This window comes from Drosophila mauritiana, chromosome 2L, assembly GCF_004382145.1.
Source record: "Drosophila mauritiana strain mau12 chromosome 2L, ASM438214v1, whole genome shotgun sequence".
Classification (NCBI taxonomy): Eukaryota; Metazoa; Arthropoda; class Insecta; order Diptera; family Drosophilidae; genus Drosophila; species Drosophila mauritiana.
The window spans coordinates 325,878-339,166 of record NC_046667.1 but is presented as its reverse complement, the minus strand read 5'-3'; the positions used below and the strand labels follow the sequence as shown (position 1 = coordinate 339,166).

The 13,289-nt window shown below is 43.4% G+C and overlaps 4 protein-coding genes across 4 annotated transcripts; 1 reads left to right on the top strand and 3 right to left on the bottom strand.

Moving 5' to 3' along the window:
• Positions 1-276: 276 nt before the first annotated feature.
• On the bottom strand, positions 277-7,472 carry LOC117139455 (phosphatidylinositol 3-kinase regulatory subunit gamma). Its single transcript, XM_033301768.1, has 3 exons — positions 6,945-7,472; positions 5,524-6,409; positions 277-3,446 (listed from the first exon to the last, which is right to left on the bottom strand). Coding segments are annotated over exons 1-3 (1,521 nt in total). The 5' UTR covers positions 6,946-7,472; the 3' UTR covers positions 277-2,812.
• A 727-nt stretch (positions 7,473-8,199) lies between these two features.
• Positions 8,200-10,527, bottom strand: LOC117147865 (stress-induced-phosphoprotein 1). The gene is made up of 4 exons (XM_033314946.1): positions 10,375-10,527; positions 10,027-10,309; positions 8,844-9,951; positions 8,200-8,682 (listed from the first exon to the last, which is right to left on the bottom strand). The coding sequence occupies exons 1-4, from the start codon at positions 10,381-10,383 to the stop codon at positions 8,610-8,612; spliced, it is 1,473 nt and encodes a 490-aa protein (XP_033170837.1). The 5' UTR covers positions 10,384-10,527; the 3' UTR covers positions 8,200-8,609.
• Positions 10,528-11,009: 482 nt separating this feature from the next.
• Positions 11,010-12,338, top strand: LOC117137998 (splicing factor U2af 38 kDa subunit). Its single transcript, XM_033299788.1, has 2 exons — positions 11,010-11,244; positions 11,313-12,338. Exons 1-2 carry the CDS (start codon positions 11,201-11,203, stop codon positions 12,058-12,060), a joined length of 792 nt encoding a protein of 263 aa, XP_033155679.1. The 5' UTR covers positions 11,010-11,200; the 3' UTR covers positions 12,061-12,338.
• On the bottom strand, positions 12,195-13,289 carry LOC117138019 (protein PET117 homolog, mitochondrial). Its single transcript, XM_033299830.1, has 2 exons — positions 13,042-13,289; positions 12,195-12,985 (listed from the first exon to the last, which is right to left on the bottom strand). The coding sequence occupies exons 1-2, from the start codon at positions 13,131-13,133 to the stop codon at positions 12,775-12,777; spliced, it is 303 nt and encodes a 100-aa protein (XP_033155721.1). The 5' UTR covers positions 13,134-13,289; the 3' UTR covers positions 12,195-12,774.

Genomic DNA, 13,289 nt, shown 5'->3' with positions numbered 1-13,289 from the left:
TACAAACCCTCATCTAGGTCACTCCACAGCGATTCCTCCAGAATTGAAAGCCGGTCACTTATGAAGTGCATGTCTCCTACCGCAAAATCGGCGGACTCGTGATATCTGTTTTTTTCTGCGATAGCTTTTCGCCCAGCTCAGCGGATTAAAGTCGATGAGAGTTCATTGAAAGCAGAAACCCAAAGCGAAATAATCAGGAAACCTGAGGTAAAGTTCCACTGCGACTTAAGAATCGGTCAATATTCTGGGAGCTGGGATATGTGAACTTCTGGAAGATTTGGTTTTATTTCGGTTTATTTTGTTTTTTCTTGATTGTGTTATTTACGAACATTCTTTTTAGACACAAATACATATAATGTTATCTCCGCTTCTCGTCTCTTTAAAAAACTACTACAAAAAATGGTTGTTGTTGTTGTTTCCGTTGTGGTTGCTGTTAGCGCTTAAGAATCTACAACATATAGCTTACGATCTACAACATATAGCATTCTAGAGCATACATACTTAATAGGTATGTATGGTTAAATATCTATATATATATATATGTATATATATATATTCATATAAAAAAATACAACAAATTTGCAATTCGTTTTACATTCAGTTTCGTCGCCGTTCATTGTTATCGTTTTTAATTCTTCTTGTTCCGGCCTGCGCCAAAAATGCAGACGAGGAGCAAAGATAGAAAAATTCACAAATATTTCCATTTAACATTTAGGTATGGCAAAAAGTCATCATCTATCAGTTAGCAAACATTATTGACATCAATCAATCATATTTGAAATACATTCAATCTTCCACTGCTACTTTTTTGTTTTTGAGTTCTTATTTGTTTTGTATTGTTTTCGCTTTGTTTCGTTTGTTTTGTTTGAAACGCATTTTACAAACTAATTTTAAAACTTATAAATACTACAACGTACGAGATCCGCCAAAATCTCATAGAATTTAAGCAAAATGAAACACACAAATTACAAGTTAAATAAGTTAAATTAGGAATTACAGGTAAAGTATACAGATACAGTTTAATGAATACATCGAATCTATATATGTAAGAATATCTTAAAGACGCGACAGTTTTTGTGTGTGCTAGTAAGTGGATCGCTCAAATTCAATAGGGGAGAATGCAAACAGAAAGGTCAACATTCTTTCAACACGCTTTCGAAGATTTTGGAGATATAATATAATGGTGGCACAGTAGAACAAGGAAAAGCCAAACAAATACTCTTTCCCAAAACGCGGTTAAAGGTTCAATAATTACTTACTCGAAAACAATGGGTTATTAGATATAAACTTTCAAGAATCAAATTTATACAAAGCTGGTGAATAATTATTTTGTTGGGAAAGAGTATTTCGTACAGGTATATGCTTAATATCAGATGTGTAAAATAAAAAAAAGTAATCAGCGCTTTTCCCTATTGCAACGGTTTGTTTTATATGAGCAACATATTGTTTTTTCCTTTTTCATTGCGTGTATAAATTAACAAATGTTAAAAATTTAATTATTATATTTTCGATTGCACTTTGTTTTTGCTTGTTGCTGTTTTGCTTTTCTTTGCATCTGCGTGTAAAGTTCTCTTGAATTCATTTTTTCGTTTGTACATTAATTTTTCTTTGTTCCGACTGAGTGTATATGTGTTGTGTGTGTTTTTATCTCTATAAAAATTAAGGCTTTGTTTTTGAACAAAAAAATGACAAAAAATTGAAGGAAAATTAACGTTAGCAACAATCAACTGATCACATCGAGTAAACGTACGTAGATTTCACTTAAAACTACTTTAAATCAGTTATAATATAACAACAAATATTAGTTCAAGGGGTGGGGCCCCAAAGCTGTTGCGGCTAGGTTATCAAAACCTTAACCTGATTTCGCAAACGTTTTGCAAGCGTGTGCTTCTTTGTTTCGTTTTTAGAATATTTACATGAACACGACAAAATGTGCTGAAGAAATGCAGAAAATTTCTTCACGATCCTACCCCGCCCCTTTAGACAACGCGCAGCGTAATAACAATATTTATAATGGATACGGGATAGGGCGTTGATGCAACAACAGATAGCTCGACTTATCAATTATCACGCGAAATGCAGTATTACAAAAAAATATGTTTGTATAAAATTAATCTTACTCGTATTGTTAATAAGATTACTTTCCAATTAGAAAATTTCGTTCTTCTACAAAGAGCTTCTAGCAAGCTGTTAAACATGATCACCGAAAACGTTTTCCCTTTGTTTTTCTTTTGTTTCTGGAGCCGTCTAATTCTTGAGGGGATGGCGGAGGACAGTTAAACTGCCAGCGCCATCCATCACACACAAAAAGTAATCATGCACAGATATATATATATAGCCTATATATGCTGATGTACACAATCGGCGAGGGCCGAAATAATAGCATTGCGATTGTAACACTATGTAACGCGTTACTTTGGCTCTCATTACTCAATATCGTAAGAAATAGCGTTGTGACAAGGAGCCCTTTTCAGATAAAAATATTATATTGGCAGTTAGGACACTAAATTACTAATCTGAATACATGTTAGGGTAATCGAAAACTGCTTTATTAACTTGATGTTATGAAGAAAAGCATTTGAACCGAAAACCCCTTTTTTGTTTGACTTTCGAGGCATACTAATAAATTAATGATACTGGCATATCAAGTTTAAGCCTTTTGACAGAGCCTGCAGTGCTATTATTTGGACCGCTACCGCGTTAATATCTAGAGATAGAGAGAGTTAGGGCTTTAGAGCAAGCTAGAATTAGAGAGATAGATAGCTAGCCTGAGGTTGAGGGCTCGTTTAGCGGGCGATTTGATGTGCGGCTCCTACTGCGATGTGCTGAAGTTGGAGGGCGAAATGGAGGCCGGAGCCGCCTCCGCCTCGAGGCTACCAGTTCCATCTACGACGTCATGTTCACGGGACCGACTCGTGGGAATCGGCGCACTGCTGCCCATCATTGGCGGCGGCCTCAACGTGGCTGCCTGCTCGTACTCCAGATCCATTTCCTCCTGCAATTGGATCATCTGAACTTGCAGCGGGTTGTTCTTCCAGTACATGACCGGCCAGCGCAATGTCGTGGTCAGCGTGTCGTTATGCTCCTCCAGCGAATTGTTGGCATAGTGCTCAACCAGACTCTTCAGCGTGGCATATATGTTGTAAGGGGCAGCAAATCCAAAGCCGGTGCTCGTCTCGTAAATAAGGCAGTGCTGCACGATGTTCTTGCAGGCAATGGACAGGGCATAGTGACCCGCATCTCTCGCTCGAATCAGGAAGGTGCCCGATGGCGAACCCTTAAGCAGCTCCTCCGCATCCCTCCTCTTGGCATCCTTTAGCAACCATAGAGCTTCGTTGCTGTGCGGCTGGTTGGAGACTGTCTCATAACGTTGCTGCCACTTGTCGAAGCCCATCTGCAATATCATCTTCAGATCGTCGTCCTTGAGGTTGAATCCTTTTAGGCGCCTAAGGGTAAATAAGAAGCGATGAATCGGAGATTAGTAGCGCTAGAATATGTAAATATTTCCGACTGTGTTTGGCATTACAAACTAATCTCGACCAGTACACGATTTTTTGAAGACATTTGGCAGTCTTTTGAGAATAAGACAGTTCAAACTCAACACCTGTTGGATATGCAATAATATATTAAAAGGCAATCCAAATTTTCATTTATATGAAACTCAACTTTATGCTTTTGCAGGCGTGGTGTACGTGACTTTATAGGCGTGGCTAATCTGCACCAAATTATAAAATCGAATCTATGTAGGTGCCTCCTGAGCCTTTGCTAATGACTGGCTTCGATTTAGAACTGATACTGATACTAACCCCATGCAATTTCAACTGACGGCGAAACTCTTGATAACCAAATGCGACTGCGTGTTTTGGCCGCCGCTCGGTCTACGAAAGTGTAGACTCGCGGGTTTCCGCATCAAAATCGGGCGATCAGGCAATCGGGCCATCGGGGGGCTTCTTTGTTGCCCGGCTATCCAAGTGACTAAGTTGCTGAGACGCGATAAGCACAAGGCAGGGTGATATCATGGATCATTGCAGCGATGGAATCAAGATAGGACAACGCACAAGAATTTAAGACACTCGGCGCAAGACCTTTATCTAATCAGAGCTGGTGCTCACATTGGGAGGGGAAGACACTCGGAGTGTTTTATCTTATGACGGTGGTCGCCTAATATCTGCAAATTTAAAGACACAAGAGCTAAAAACCTTGAGCCCAGCAAGAGATTGCAAAAAGCAGCCCTGATTTATACACAGATACACAGGCGCAATTAGGTGGTATATAGAAGGGAAGGAGCTTAAAAAAAGTACGTCTGATAAGCGTTGCTATCTTTAGCGAGGTGCTAACCTTATCTAGAGGCCTCCTTGCCTCCTTCCACTTGGCACTTCCCCAAGCTGTCATTTGTGCTGAAACACTCTGGGTGATACTCATAGAAACCGAGTAAGCTCATCCAACGATGACGTACCCCGCCAAGTATAAAGGCCTGTTGCTAGGCGAAAGTCACCTTTTGCTATTCGTTTTTCGCCCTACAACCGAACGGCCACAGATTGTGGGAAGTGCGAAGATGGGTCAAAAGAAACGAACAAGTTTCAATAATCACTAAAATAAAAGGGGAAGCATCCCCCATTTGGCTAACTCGAGTCAAATTCAAGGCTCTATTTGATTTTGCTAAGCAGAATATTCTTGAGTACTGGGGACTAGTATTCCTCACTAATCGACTTATATTTTCGGTGGGATAGAGATCGACCTAACAATCATGTATATTAACTGCTCCTTTAGTTAATTCAGCCTTATTGTGACCTTGGTACACAAACACATAAAAAACTGAAGGCATATCCACGAAACTCTCGATAAGGAGTTTTCTAAATATTTGAAAAAAATTCCTCAACGTTTGTGTGGAATTCAAAATTAGCGCCATACACACTGACCTTGATAAGGAGAAATATATATGAACTACTGCGCATACAAATAAAAATTGATCCGATAAAGTCTTCGACTTGGATAACAAAATCCAAGACTCTCCTATTCAGAAGATAAGCGGCGAAGACGTATCCCAACGTTCCAGTTCGGAGGGGGTTATTGTTTCCCCTTTAGAGAGCTACATTTCACTTTGCAGTAACAAATAGCTGAAATGGCTTTCCAAAAAGAAGCGCGCCCGTTTGGCCAGAAAATCGCAGGCCAGGGAATGAATGGCAAGGCACGTAGACGCCTCGCTGGCGTGAAAAATTCAGGAGTTAGCGGAGCGGGGGCGGAAGTGGTCGCCGTTAACAGTGTTATGCCATTATTATCGGTATCGTATCGGTCAGACAAGCTGCCGACTCTCGGCCAGAATGAGTGATCGGCCGACTGAGCTGCATGTTGAAGGCATTTAAATTTCACCCCTTTCTAGCTGAAAACTCCAAGCTGCAATCAAACAGCTGGCTAGTGAAAAGCATTCCCACATATTAATCTAAGGCAGATTGCACGGTTTAAATGCATTACTATTGATAGCTAAGAGTAGTTGGAAAGACTTCAAGGGACTTCGGGACTTACTCAATGTACTTGTCCTTGCGCAACTGCAATATCTGTAGTTCCGGCTTAAGGGCGTTGATCTGTCGCTCGAGCAGCAGCTCCTCCTTTTTCTTGTTCTCCATGTACTGGTTAAGGACTTGCCCCTTGGCTTGGAGAGCGTCGAGCAGGTTGAGGAGTGTCTGTTTATGCTCCTGCAGACTCCGACGAGCATTGGCATTGGCCACTGCGGATGCGGCTGCGTTAGCTCCATCTCCGGCTCCTCCTGCCTCCGTGGACGGGCCATCCGCTGGCGCCTTCATGAAGGATTCATTGAGCTTGATTTGATTGCGGAATATTTTCTCTGTATTCCCGAATACGCTCTGGTGCAGCTTCTTCTCCTGCAGCTCCTCCCGAATCGCATTGAAGGAGTTGCGCTTATTCTCGAGATTTTGCTCAAGATTCTGAAGCAGATGGCAGGTCCTGATGAATTCGTTGCTCAGCAGACAAAGATCCCCGTGCGGCTGCGACTCCTCATCCTCGCGGGCCCGCACAATCGGATTACTCAGTGTTATGTCCAGCGTCTTGTTGTACATGCTCAGCGAGTTCTCCTTGTAGTAGTTAATCATCTCCACCACCGAATTGAACAGGTCCGTCTCGATAAAGCCGTACTTGCGATCCATGTGGCATATCTTTATTAGCTTCTCGCATCCGTCCTTCATCAGGGTCAAAGTGTACTCGCCCTTCATCGAGAGGGCGTCCCGCACCAGAAAGCTGCCGTCCGGTTTTCCGTGCAGGATGCTCTTGGCTTCCTCCCGCGATATCCGGCCCCAGTACCATGGGGCCATGCGAAGCTCGTCCTCGTTGGGATCGACCAGCGATCCGGGCGCCTGTGGCCGCATCGTGGAGTAGTGGAGCGGGGAGGGTTGCACTGCACAATGAGAATATATATTAGGAGTTTGATAAAGCATTTCCCCATCTTGTATTTTTAAGTACACTTTAATCATGAGTCAGTTAAAAGAGTAAATGCAAATACAACATTGGTTTTACATTAAAAATTTCCTAATAATAAATAAGAAAAATGTTAAGAGTATCTACATAAAGTGATCTCATCTGATTGTCCCAATCCTAAAACGACATTATATTGAGGCATCTAATAACACTAATTCGGAACATAAACAGCTGCAAAAGGAGAATCTCTATTGAAATCGAAGTCTTGGCAATGAGCCTTTATTTCGTTATTTGAGGGCCCCGATTGCTTCCCAATCCATTAATAAATATTGGCCACATATTGCGCCCCACCAGAAGCGAAAACAACAACTCTGTGTAAAAACGAGGCATGTAATCGCTGGCGTCCCGGTCTCTATCTAGCCCTCTCGCTCCCGCCCCCAGGCACCCCGCTAGCGACCTCTCGCTCCAACGCACTCGGGCCTGTTGCCAAGCGCCCCCGAAACGCAAATACTTACTTTTGTGGGTCTTGTGGGGTTTTCAATGGGTCGCAATTCTGGCGCTGCGGATGCTGCAGCGGCGAAAGAATCAATGGATATAGACCTGGGTCTGGATCTGGATTTCGGGCTGCGGACTACTCGCCGCCCGTTCGCGATATCGCTATAGCTATAGCTCACCACCAGCGAATGGAGCACATCTTTCTATATTCTCGATTTCGCGATTCGACGGAAAACTCACACTAACAGCCGCACGCACACACGCACCAACACAAACGCATAAGACGGACACTACGACACACTGTTTAAAAAAAAATGGTTGGCTTTTGATTCGTATTTTCGTGGTTTTACCCACTCATTGGTTCCTCTAATTGGCGTGAAAGTCTTTCAGCTGTAGCTGGATCAAAACATCCCCGTGCGGAGCTTTTGGACGACAGGAATTGGGGTTTAATCACAATATATCAGCACACCATTATTTTCGGGTAGAAATCGTGCGGTGTTGGACAGCGCTGTTGTTGCCATGCCACTTGCTGCGAGTGAGCTGCAGGTCCTTCGCAGCACTGGCGGCTTTCTGTGTTGAGCAAGACGAAACTACGTATCGGTTGGAACTAATAACGTAAGCGCAGACAACAGGGCTGCCGCAGAGTACAAAATTCTAATTTGAAACATTTCAATTTCCCAATTTATTTCATTCGATATTTTATTTTTTCAAAATAAAGATTCGTAGTGTATACTTTCTTTCCGAAAATTTGCGGTTTTGCAATATTATAATAACATTTAAATTTCTTATATAAAAGGCGATTGGCGCAAATTGTTCTTTGTATAAATAATATAAAATATATTATTCTAAATAATTTGTCAGCCCTGGAAAAAACGTTAGAGAACGACTGCTATGGCGTAAGTTACCCATCTTTTAGCACTTGGGCGCCAAATTCAAAATCATCTTATTGTTTGTTGTTGTTATTATAGCGCAAATTGTTCTTTGTATAAATAATATAAAATATATTATTTTAAATAATTTGTCAGCCCTGGAAAAAACGTTAGAGAACGACTGCTATGGCATAAGCTACCCATCTTTTAGCACTTGGGCGCCAAATTCAAAATCATATCTTATTGTTTGTTGTTGTTATTATAGCGCAAATTGTTCTTTGTATAAATAATATAAAATATATTATTCTAAATAATTTGTCAGCCCTGGAAAAAACGTTAGAGAACGACTGCTATGGCATAAGCTACCCATCTTTTAGCACTTGGGCGCCAAATTCAAAATCATATCTTACCCTTCCGTGACTCGTTTATTGTACAAACAGAAACTTATTTTAGAGCTAAGCTACAGCATATTTATTGTAGTAAGAAAATAAGGACCATGACGTTTGGAGCCTACTCCACCCGTCTGCGTAAAACAATTAGGCAGACATTTATCAATGATTTTGTTTTCTCCATTTAGTTTAAATTTCTGTTAGTTGTAGTTATCGTCGTTCTGCGAATAGGCGATGTGATTTCTTAGGTAATTACGTTTAGCGTTAATTGTGGCCCGTTTCATCAAAAACGATATATTGGTTAACCAGCTTAGAGATGCCATACATTTTGTTTAATGCGTAATGGTTCTCTCCTGAATGTTTATCAATGTGGTTTGTGTGTGAGTTAGTGATTGTATGAGGATGTTCGTTTGTGGATCTGGAGTGCCTAGTGAATCTGAATGATGCCCGACTCCAGAAGTTTCATTATCTTATCGGCGATGGCTGGATTCTGCAAGTGTCTGAAATATAAAAGTTCTTAATTAAAATATATATTACCACAGAAACTCAAGTCTTAAAAACTTAAAAAAAATGCTTATTAATTTCGTATGGGCTCTTAATTTCTACACTTGACCAATGAAACCCAAAAAAGCGAAATCCATAATGCCAAACGGGTACTTACTCTTTGACCGCATTGGGATCGTTTTGCATCTGCTCGAGGATCATGCGCATTGCTGGGTCCTTTAAGATCTGTTGAATCTCCGGGTCGGACATGGCGTTTTTGAGAACCTCCTGCGGATTGCGCTGGAAGTTCATCGAGCACTGACGGTAGCCTTCAATGGCCTCCGCGTTGTTGGGGTCCAGTTCCAGGGCCTTTTGGTAAGCGGCTTGCGCCTTAGATTGTTGCTGCATCCCCTGTAGAATTTTGCCCTTGCGGATGTAGCCCTTTATGAACTTTTCGTCTAGCTTGATGCAAGTGTCGCAGTCCTTGAGGCCCAGATCAAAGGCCGCCAGCTTGGTGTAGCAGGCGGCGCGGTTACTATAGAGTTTGGGATCATCCGGATTGCGCTTGATGGCCTCGGTGTAGTGCTTTACAGCGGTACTGTAGTCCCCCTTCTTAAAGAAGAGGTTGCCCTGCTCCTTCTCTTCCTCGGCCTTCTCCGGATTGATGTAGGCCATTCGCTCCTCCTCCTTGATTTTGGCTTCCACCTCGCTCAGCGAGGTCTTGATCTCAGGGGTGCGATGCTCGGACATGGCCTTCTCATAGAAAACCTTTGCCTGCTTGTAGTTCTCTAGCTTACGATAGGTGTTTCCGATGCGAGCAAAGGACTTAGCTATAAGCTTGAAGTCTGCGCGGCTTTCGCGCCCCACCTCAATGCCCTTCTCGCACTGCTTGATGCATTCCTCGTACTCCTTGCGCTCAAAGTGAACAGCAGCTATGTTGTTATAGAACGTGATATCCGTGGGATCGTGTTCAATGGCAGCGTTGTAATGTTTTAGGGCCGTTTCAAAGTCCTTTTTCTTATAGGCGGCGTTGCCCAGTTCCTTCTCCTTCTTCGCGAAGTACTTATTCTTCTGCTCCTCAGTCATGTCCTCTACCCGAGGTTCAGCGGGCTTTGGGGGCTCAGCCGGTTTCGCCGGTGGTGGCGATGGAGCCCTGCGGCTGCGCGCCTGCTGGGGATCAACGTCCATGGGTATATCCCCCTGCGATTGCATAAAGCTCAGAGCCGAGGCAGTAGTTTCCATGCGGCCTTGCAGGAGTATAGCATTCGTGGGATCGTACTTGAGACCTGCGCCGGCAACCGAGGTTAGTGAGGTTAGGTCGGGTGATTCATGGCATATAACCGAGCTGTGTTTGAACTTACCCTCGTTGTACGCTTCGAAAGCCTTCATGAAGTCATTCAGACCCGCAGCGGCAGCTCCTTTGCGTGAGTAACCCTTCGGCCAGGTGGGATTAAGTTGAATGGTCTTCTCCGCATCTTCTAACGCCTCCTGGAACTTTCCGGCCTTGGCGAATGCCGCCGAACGGTTGCTGTAGAGCACATGGTTCTGGTCGTCCAGAGCGATGGCCTCTGTGTACGCCGCCACCGCCTCGTCGAATTTCTCGGCACTGAGCGCCTGGTTACCCTTTTCCTTGAGTTCGTTCACCTGCGAAAACCGCAAGGGTTTTTGATTGTAATTGCCGACGCCTTTTCTTTGTCTCGGCCACTTACCTTGTCCATTTCTGATAAGGGAGAGGATACCGCTGTCGAATTACAGATCTTCCTGTATTTTTGTACGACTGTTTAATAAAACACGCTGCGAAATGTGCCGTGCCAGGTGAAAATGCGAAAAATGCCGACTTTTCTAGAAGCAATCGATAGGGTTGTCAATGCTTCTGCGATTGAATTTAATATTTTTCCTTACTGTGGTTTAGAACTCAGCTCGTTCTCAAGCGGGGAACAAAACCAGCAAGCCTGCTTAAATAATTTTTTCAATTGCTTATATAAATTTTTAAAATTGTTAGTCAAATACAAATAAGACCTCGAGCTTTACAGAATTAAAATGTTATTGTATTTTATTATTTATTATATAATATTACATAATATATTATTATTTGATAGTGATGCTTTATTTGCTTAAATAATTTTCTCAATTTCTTGTCTTGAATTGTACAATTTTTCTAGTCAAATGAAAAATAAGACATCCTGATTTTATGTGGATTAATATTAAAATATTTAAAATGAATATTTAAAAATGTAGAATATTTTAAAACATTTAAATTAAGATCAGAGGTATCGAAAAATCGTTGCTGCTAAAAACATAATATATCGATAAGGTCAACTAATCATCGATTTTTGTTGCAACTCTGGATTCGAGGCTGGCAACGCCGTGCAAAATACGACCAGACGCTGCTTTTTTCGGTTTCCGAAAATAATTGAAAATTATCACTAAATAAACAGGCGGCTAAAATAATTGCAGTTTGACCGCGTCGCAGAGGCAAGCGGGTGGATAAGTTAAACATTTTGGCCACAGCAACACCACAGTAAAGCCGCCAGCATGGCCGAGTACTTGGCATCCATTTTTGGCACGGAAAAGGACAAGTGAGTCGCATGGCACATTTATATTAACGTTGCCGGGATTAATAACTAAACGGCGTTGCATTTCCCAGGGTGAACTGTTCGTTCTACTTCAAGATCGGAGCCTGCCGCCACGGCGACCGGTGCTCTCGCATCCACAACAAACCCACTTTCTCGCAGACGGTGCTTCTCCAAAATCTATACGTGAACCCGCAAAACTCGGCCAAATCCGCGGATGGCTCCCATCTGGTGGCCAACGTCTCAGACGAGGAGATGCAAGAACACTACGACAATTTTTTCGAGGACGTGTTCGTAGAGTGCGAGGACAAGTACGGGGAAATCGAGGAGATGAACGTGTGCGACAACCTAGGCGACCATCTGGTCGGCAACGTGTACATCAAATTCCGCAACGAAGCTGATGCGGAAAAGGCGGCAAATGATTTGAACAACCGGTGGTTCGGTGGTCGACCGGTGTACTCGGAACTATCGCCGGTCACCGACTTCCGCGAGGCTTGCTGTCGGCAGTACGAGATGGGCGAATGTACCCGCTCCGGCTTCTGCAACTTCATGCACTTGAAGCCCATCTCGCGTGAGCTGCGAAGGTACCTCTACTCCCGCCGCCGTCGTGCCCGCTCCCGTTCCCGATCCCCTGGACGCCGTCGCGGCTCCCGCAGCAGGTCCCGATCCCCGGGTCGAAGAGGAGGCGGCAGAGGCGACGGTGTCGGCGGAGGCAACTACTTGAACAACGAGCGGGACAACATGCGTGGCAACGATCGCGGTAATGATCGCGATCGCCGCAAAGGTGGTGGCGGAGGAGGCGGTGGTGGTGGACGGTATTAAATATTCTGGACATTTTTTCTGTACGGTGGCAATTCGAGAGAGAAAGCAACGGACAAGCAGTAAAGCAAAGCATCGTGTATTTTAGTCTCTGCGTTGGTTTTCCACGTTTTTATATCACTTTTGAGTAGACGAGATGAGGAGGAGGAGGAAGGAAAATGACGATGGGGAGTTCCACCACCACCTATGTACAAACCCCCGCGAAATATTTTACCGAGCGCCCATTAGAATTGTAATTTACTATACATACATTCATAATAATAAAATTGAGTAATACTATACTGGAAGCCATAGTAAAAATTGGGTCTAATTGTCAAAAAGTCCAGGCACTCAAAATAAAAGTTTCCTCATAACATCCGGAAGAAACCACCCCTTGTTAGGCATACAGTCTTAATTTACTTTGTAAGATTGAATCTTACCACATTATTTTAATTATATTTCCATGCGCAGATGGCTTCACCAACTGAAAACGATCAACAGTGTAAATGCCGCTGTCAACTAGGGAATCTCCTTAAAACGAAATCTTACATCAAAGATTACTACTTAAATCATCAAAAATGCGTGCATTTTAACAACGAAATTCTTTTTTCCCCGAGTTAGTCTTAGATTTTAATAGGTGCATATTTAATGGCATATTTGTGATCAAGCTATGTCAGTTGGCGGGCTTCCATCGTGATTAGTCGTTCCACCCTGAGGAACACCTCTGAAAGCCTCGCCTTAACTGTGCACTGCTGGCTTCTCCGCTTGAAGATTACTCTGTGCGCGATGCGTCGATGGAGGTTCGGGCGTGTCGGAGGAGTTGCTAGACGCCTCCCTGGCCTTCAGTTGCTTGGTCATGTCTATTTGCTGCTGCAGCGTGTAGGTATTCTCGTGTTTGCGCCGTTGCTGCTGCTCAACGTCCCTCAGGACACCATCGTGCAGTCTCAGGCTGGAAGTTTGAGATCGGAGGCTATACCTTCATTCCAGAGTATTGAGCTTACTTACCGGTCTGCCGATTGTTTATAGTGCACATAACCTATGATCGCTGTGGAAATGGAGACCGCCAGTCCCAAAGTCACTCGCGAAGCGGTCGACATGACTGGGCACCGGTCTGCCGCTGGAGTTTTCCGCCTAAAATGCCTGCACTGGAAATTTGGCTGTCGGGTTGTGTTGTTTCGAAGTCGGTTCGGGTTACGACATGACTTTAAATTTGAAAGAAAAACACCAGCACCACACAGCTGACCAGAGAGTGG

What these genes read in the sequence shown, in the direction of transcription:
- LOC117139455 (XM_033301768.1), bottom strand. An exon ending in CGCAAGGACAAGTACATTGA is followed by an intron (nt 3,447 to 5,523) that starts GTAAGTCCCGAA and finishes ATTTACCCTTAG; the next exon opens with GCGCCTAAAAGGATTCAACC.
- LOC117147865 (XM_033314946.1), bottom strand. An exon ending in TTTCGAAGCGTACAACGAGG is followed by an intron (nt 9,952 to 10,026) that starts GTAAGTTCAAAC and finishes TTGCCGGCGCAG; the next exon opens with GTCTCAAGTACGATCCCACG. An exon ending in GATCCCAATGCGGTCAAAGA is followed by an intron (nt 8,683 to 8,843) that starts GTAAGTACCCGT and finishes TTTATATTTCAG; the next exon opens with ACACTTGCAGAATCCAGCCA.
- LOC117137998 (XM_033299788.1), top strand. Translation starts at nt 11,201, where the DNA reads ATGGCCGAGTACTTGGCATCCATTTTTGGCACGGAAAAGGACAA. An exon ending in TTTGGCACGGAAAAGGACAA is followed by an intron (nt 11,245 to 11,312) that starts GTGAGTCGCATG and finishes TGCATTTCCCAG; the next exon opens with GGTGAACTGTTCGTTCTACT.
- LOC117138019 (XM_033299830.1), bottom strand. Translation starts at nt 13,133, where the DNA reads ATGTCGACCGCTTCGCGAGTGACTTTGGGACTGGCGGTCTCCATTTCC. An exon ending in TATAAACAATCGGCAGACCG is followed by an intron (nt 12,986 to 13,041) that starts GTAAGTAAGCTC and finishes TCAAACTTCCAG; the next exon opens with CCTGAGACTGCACGATGGTG.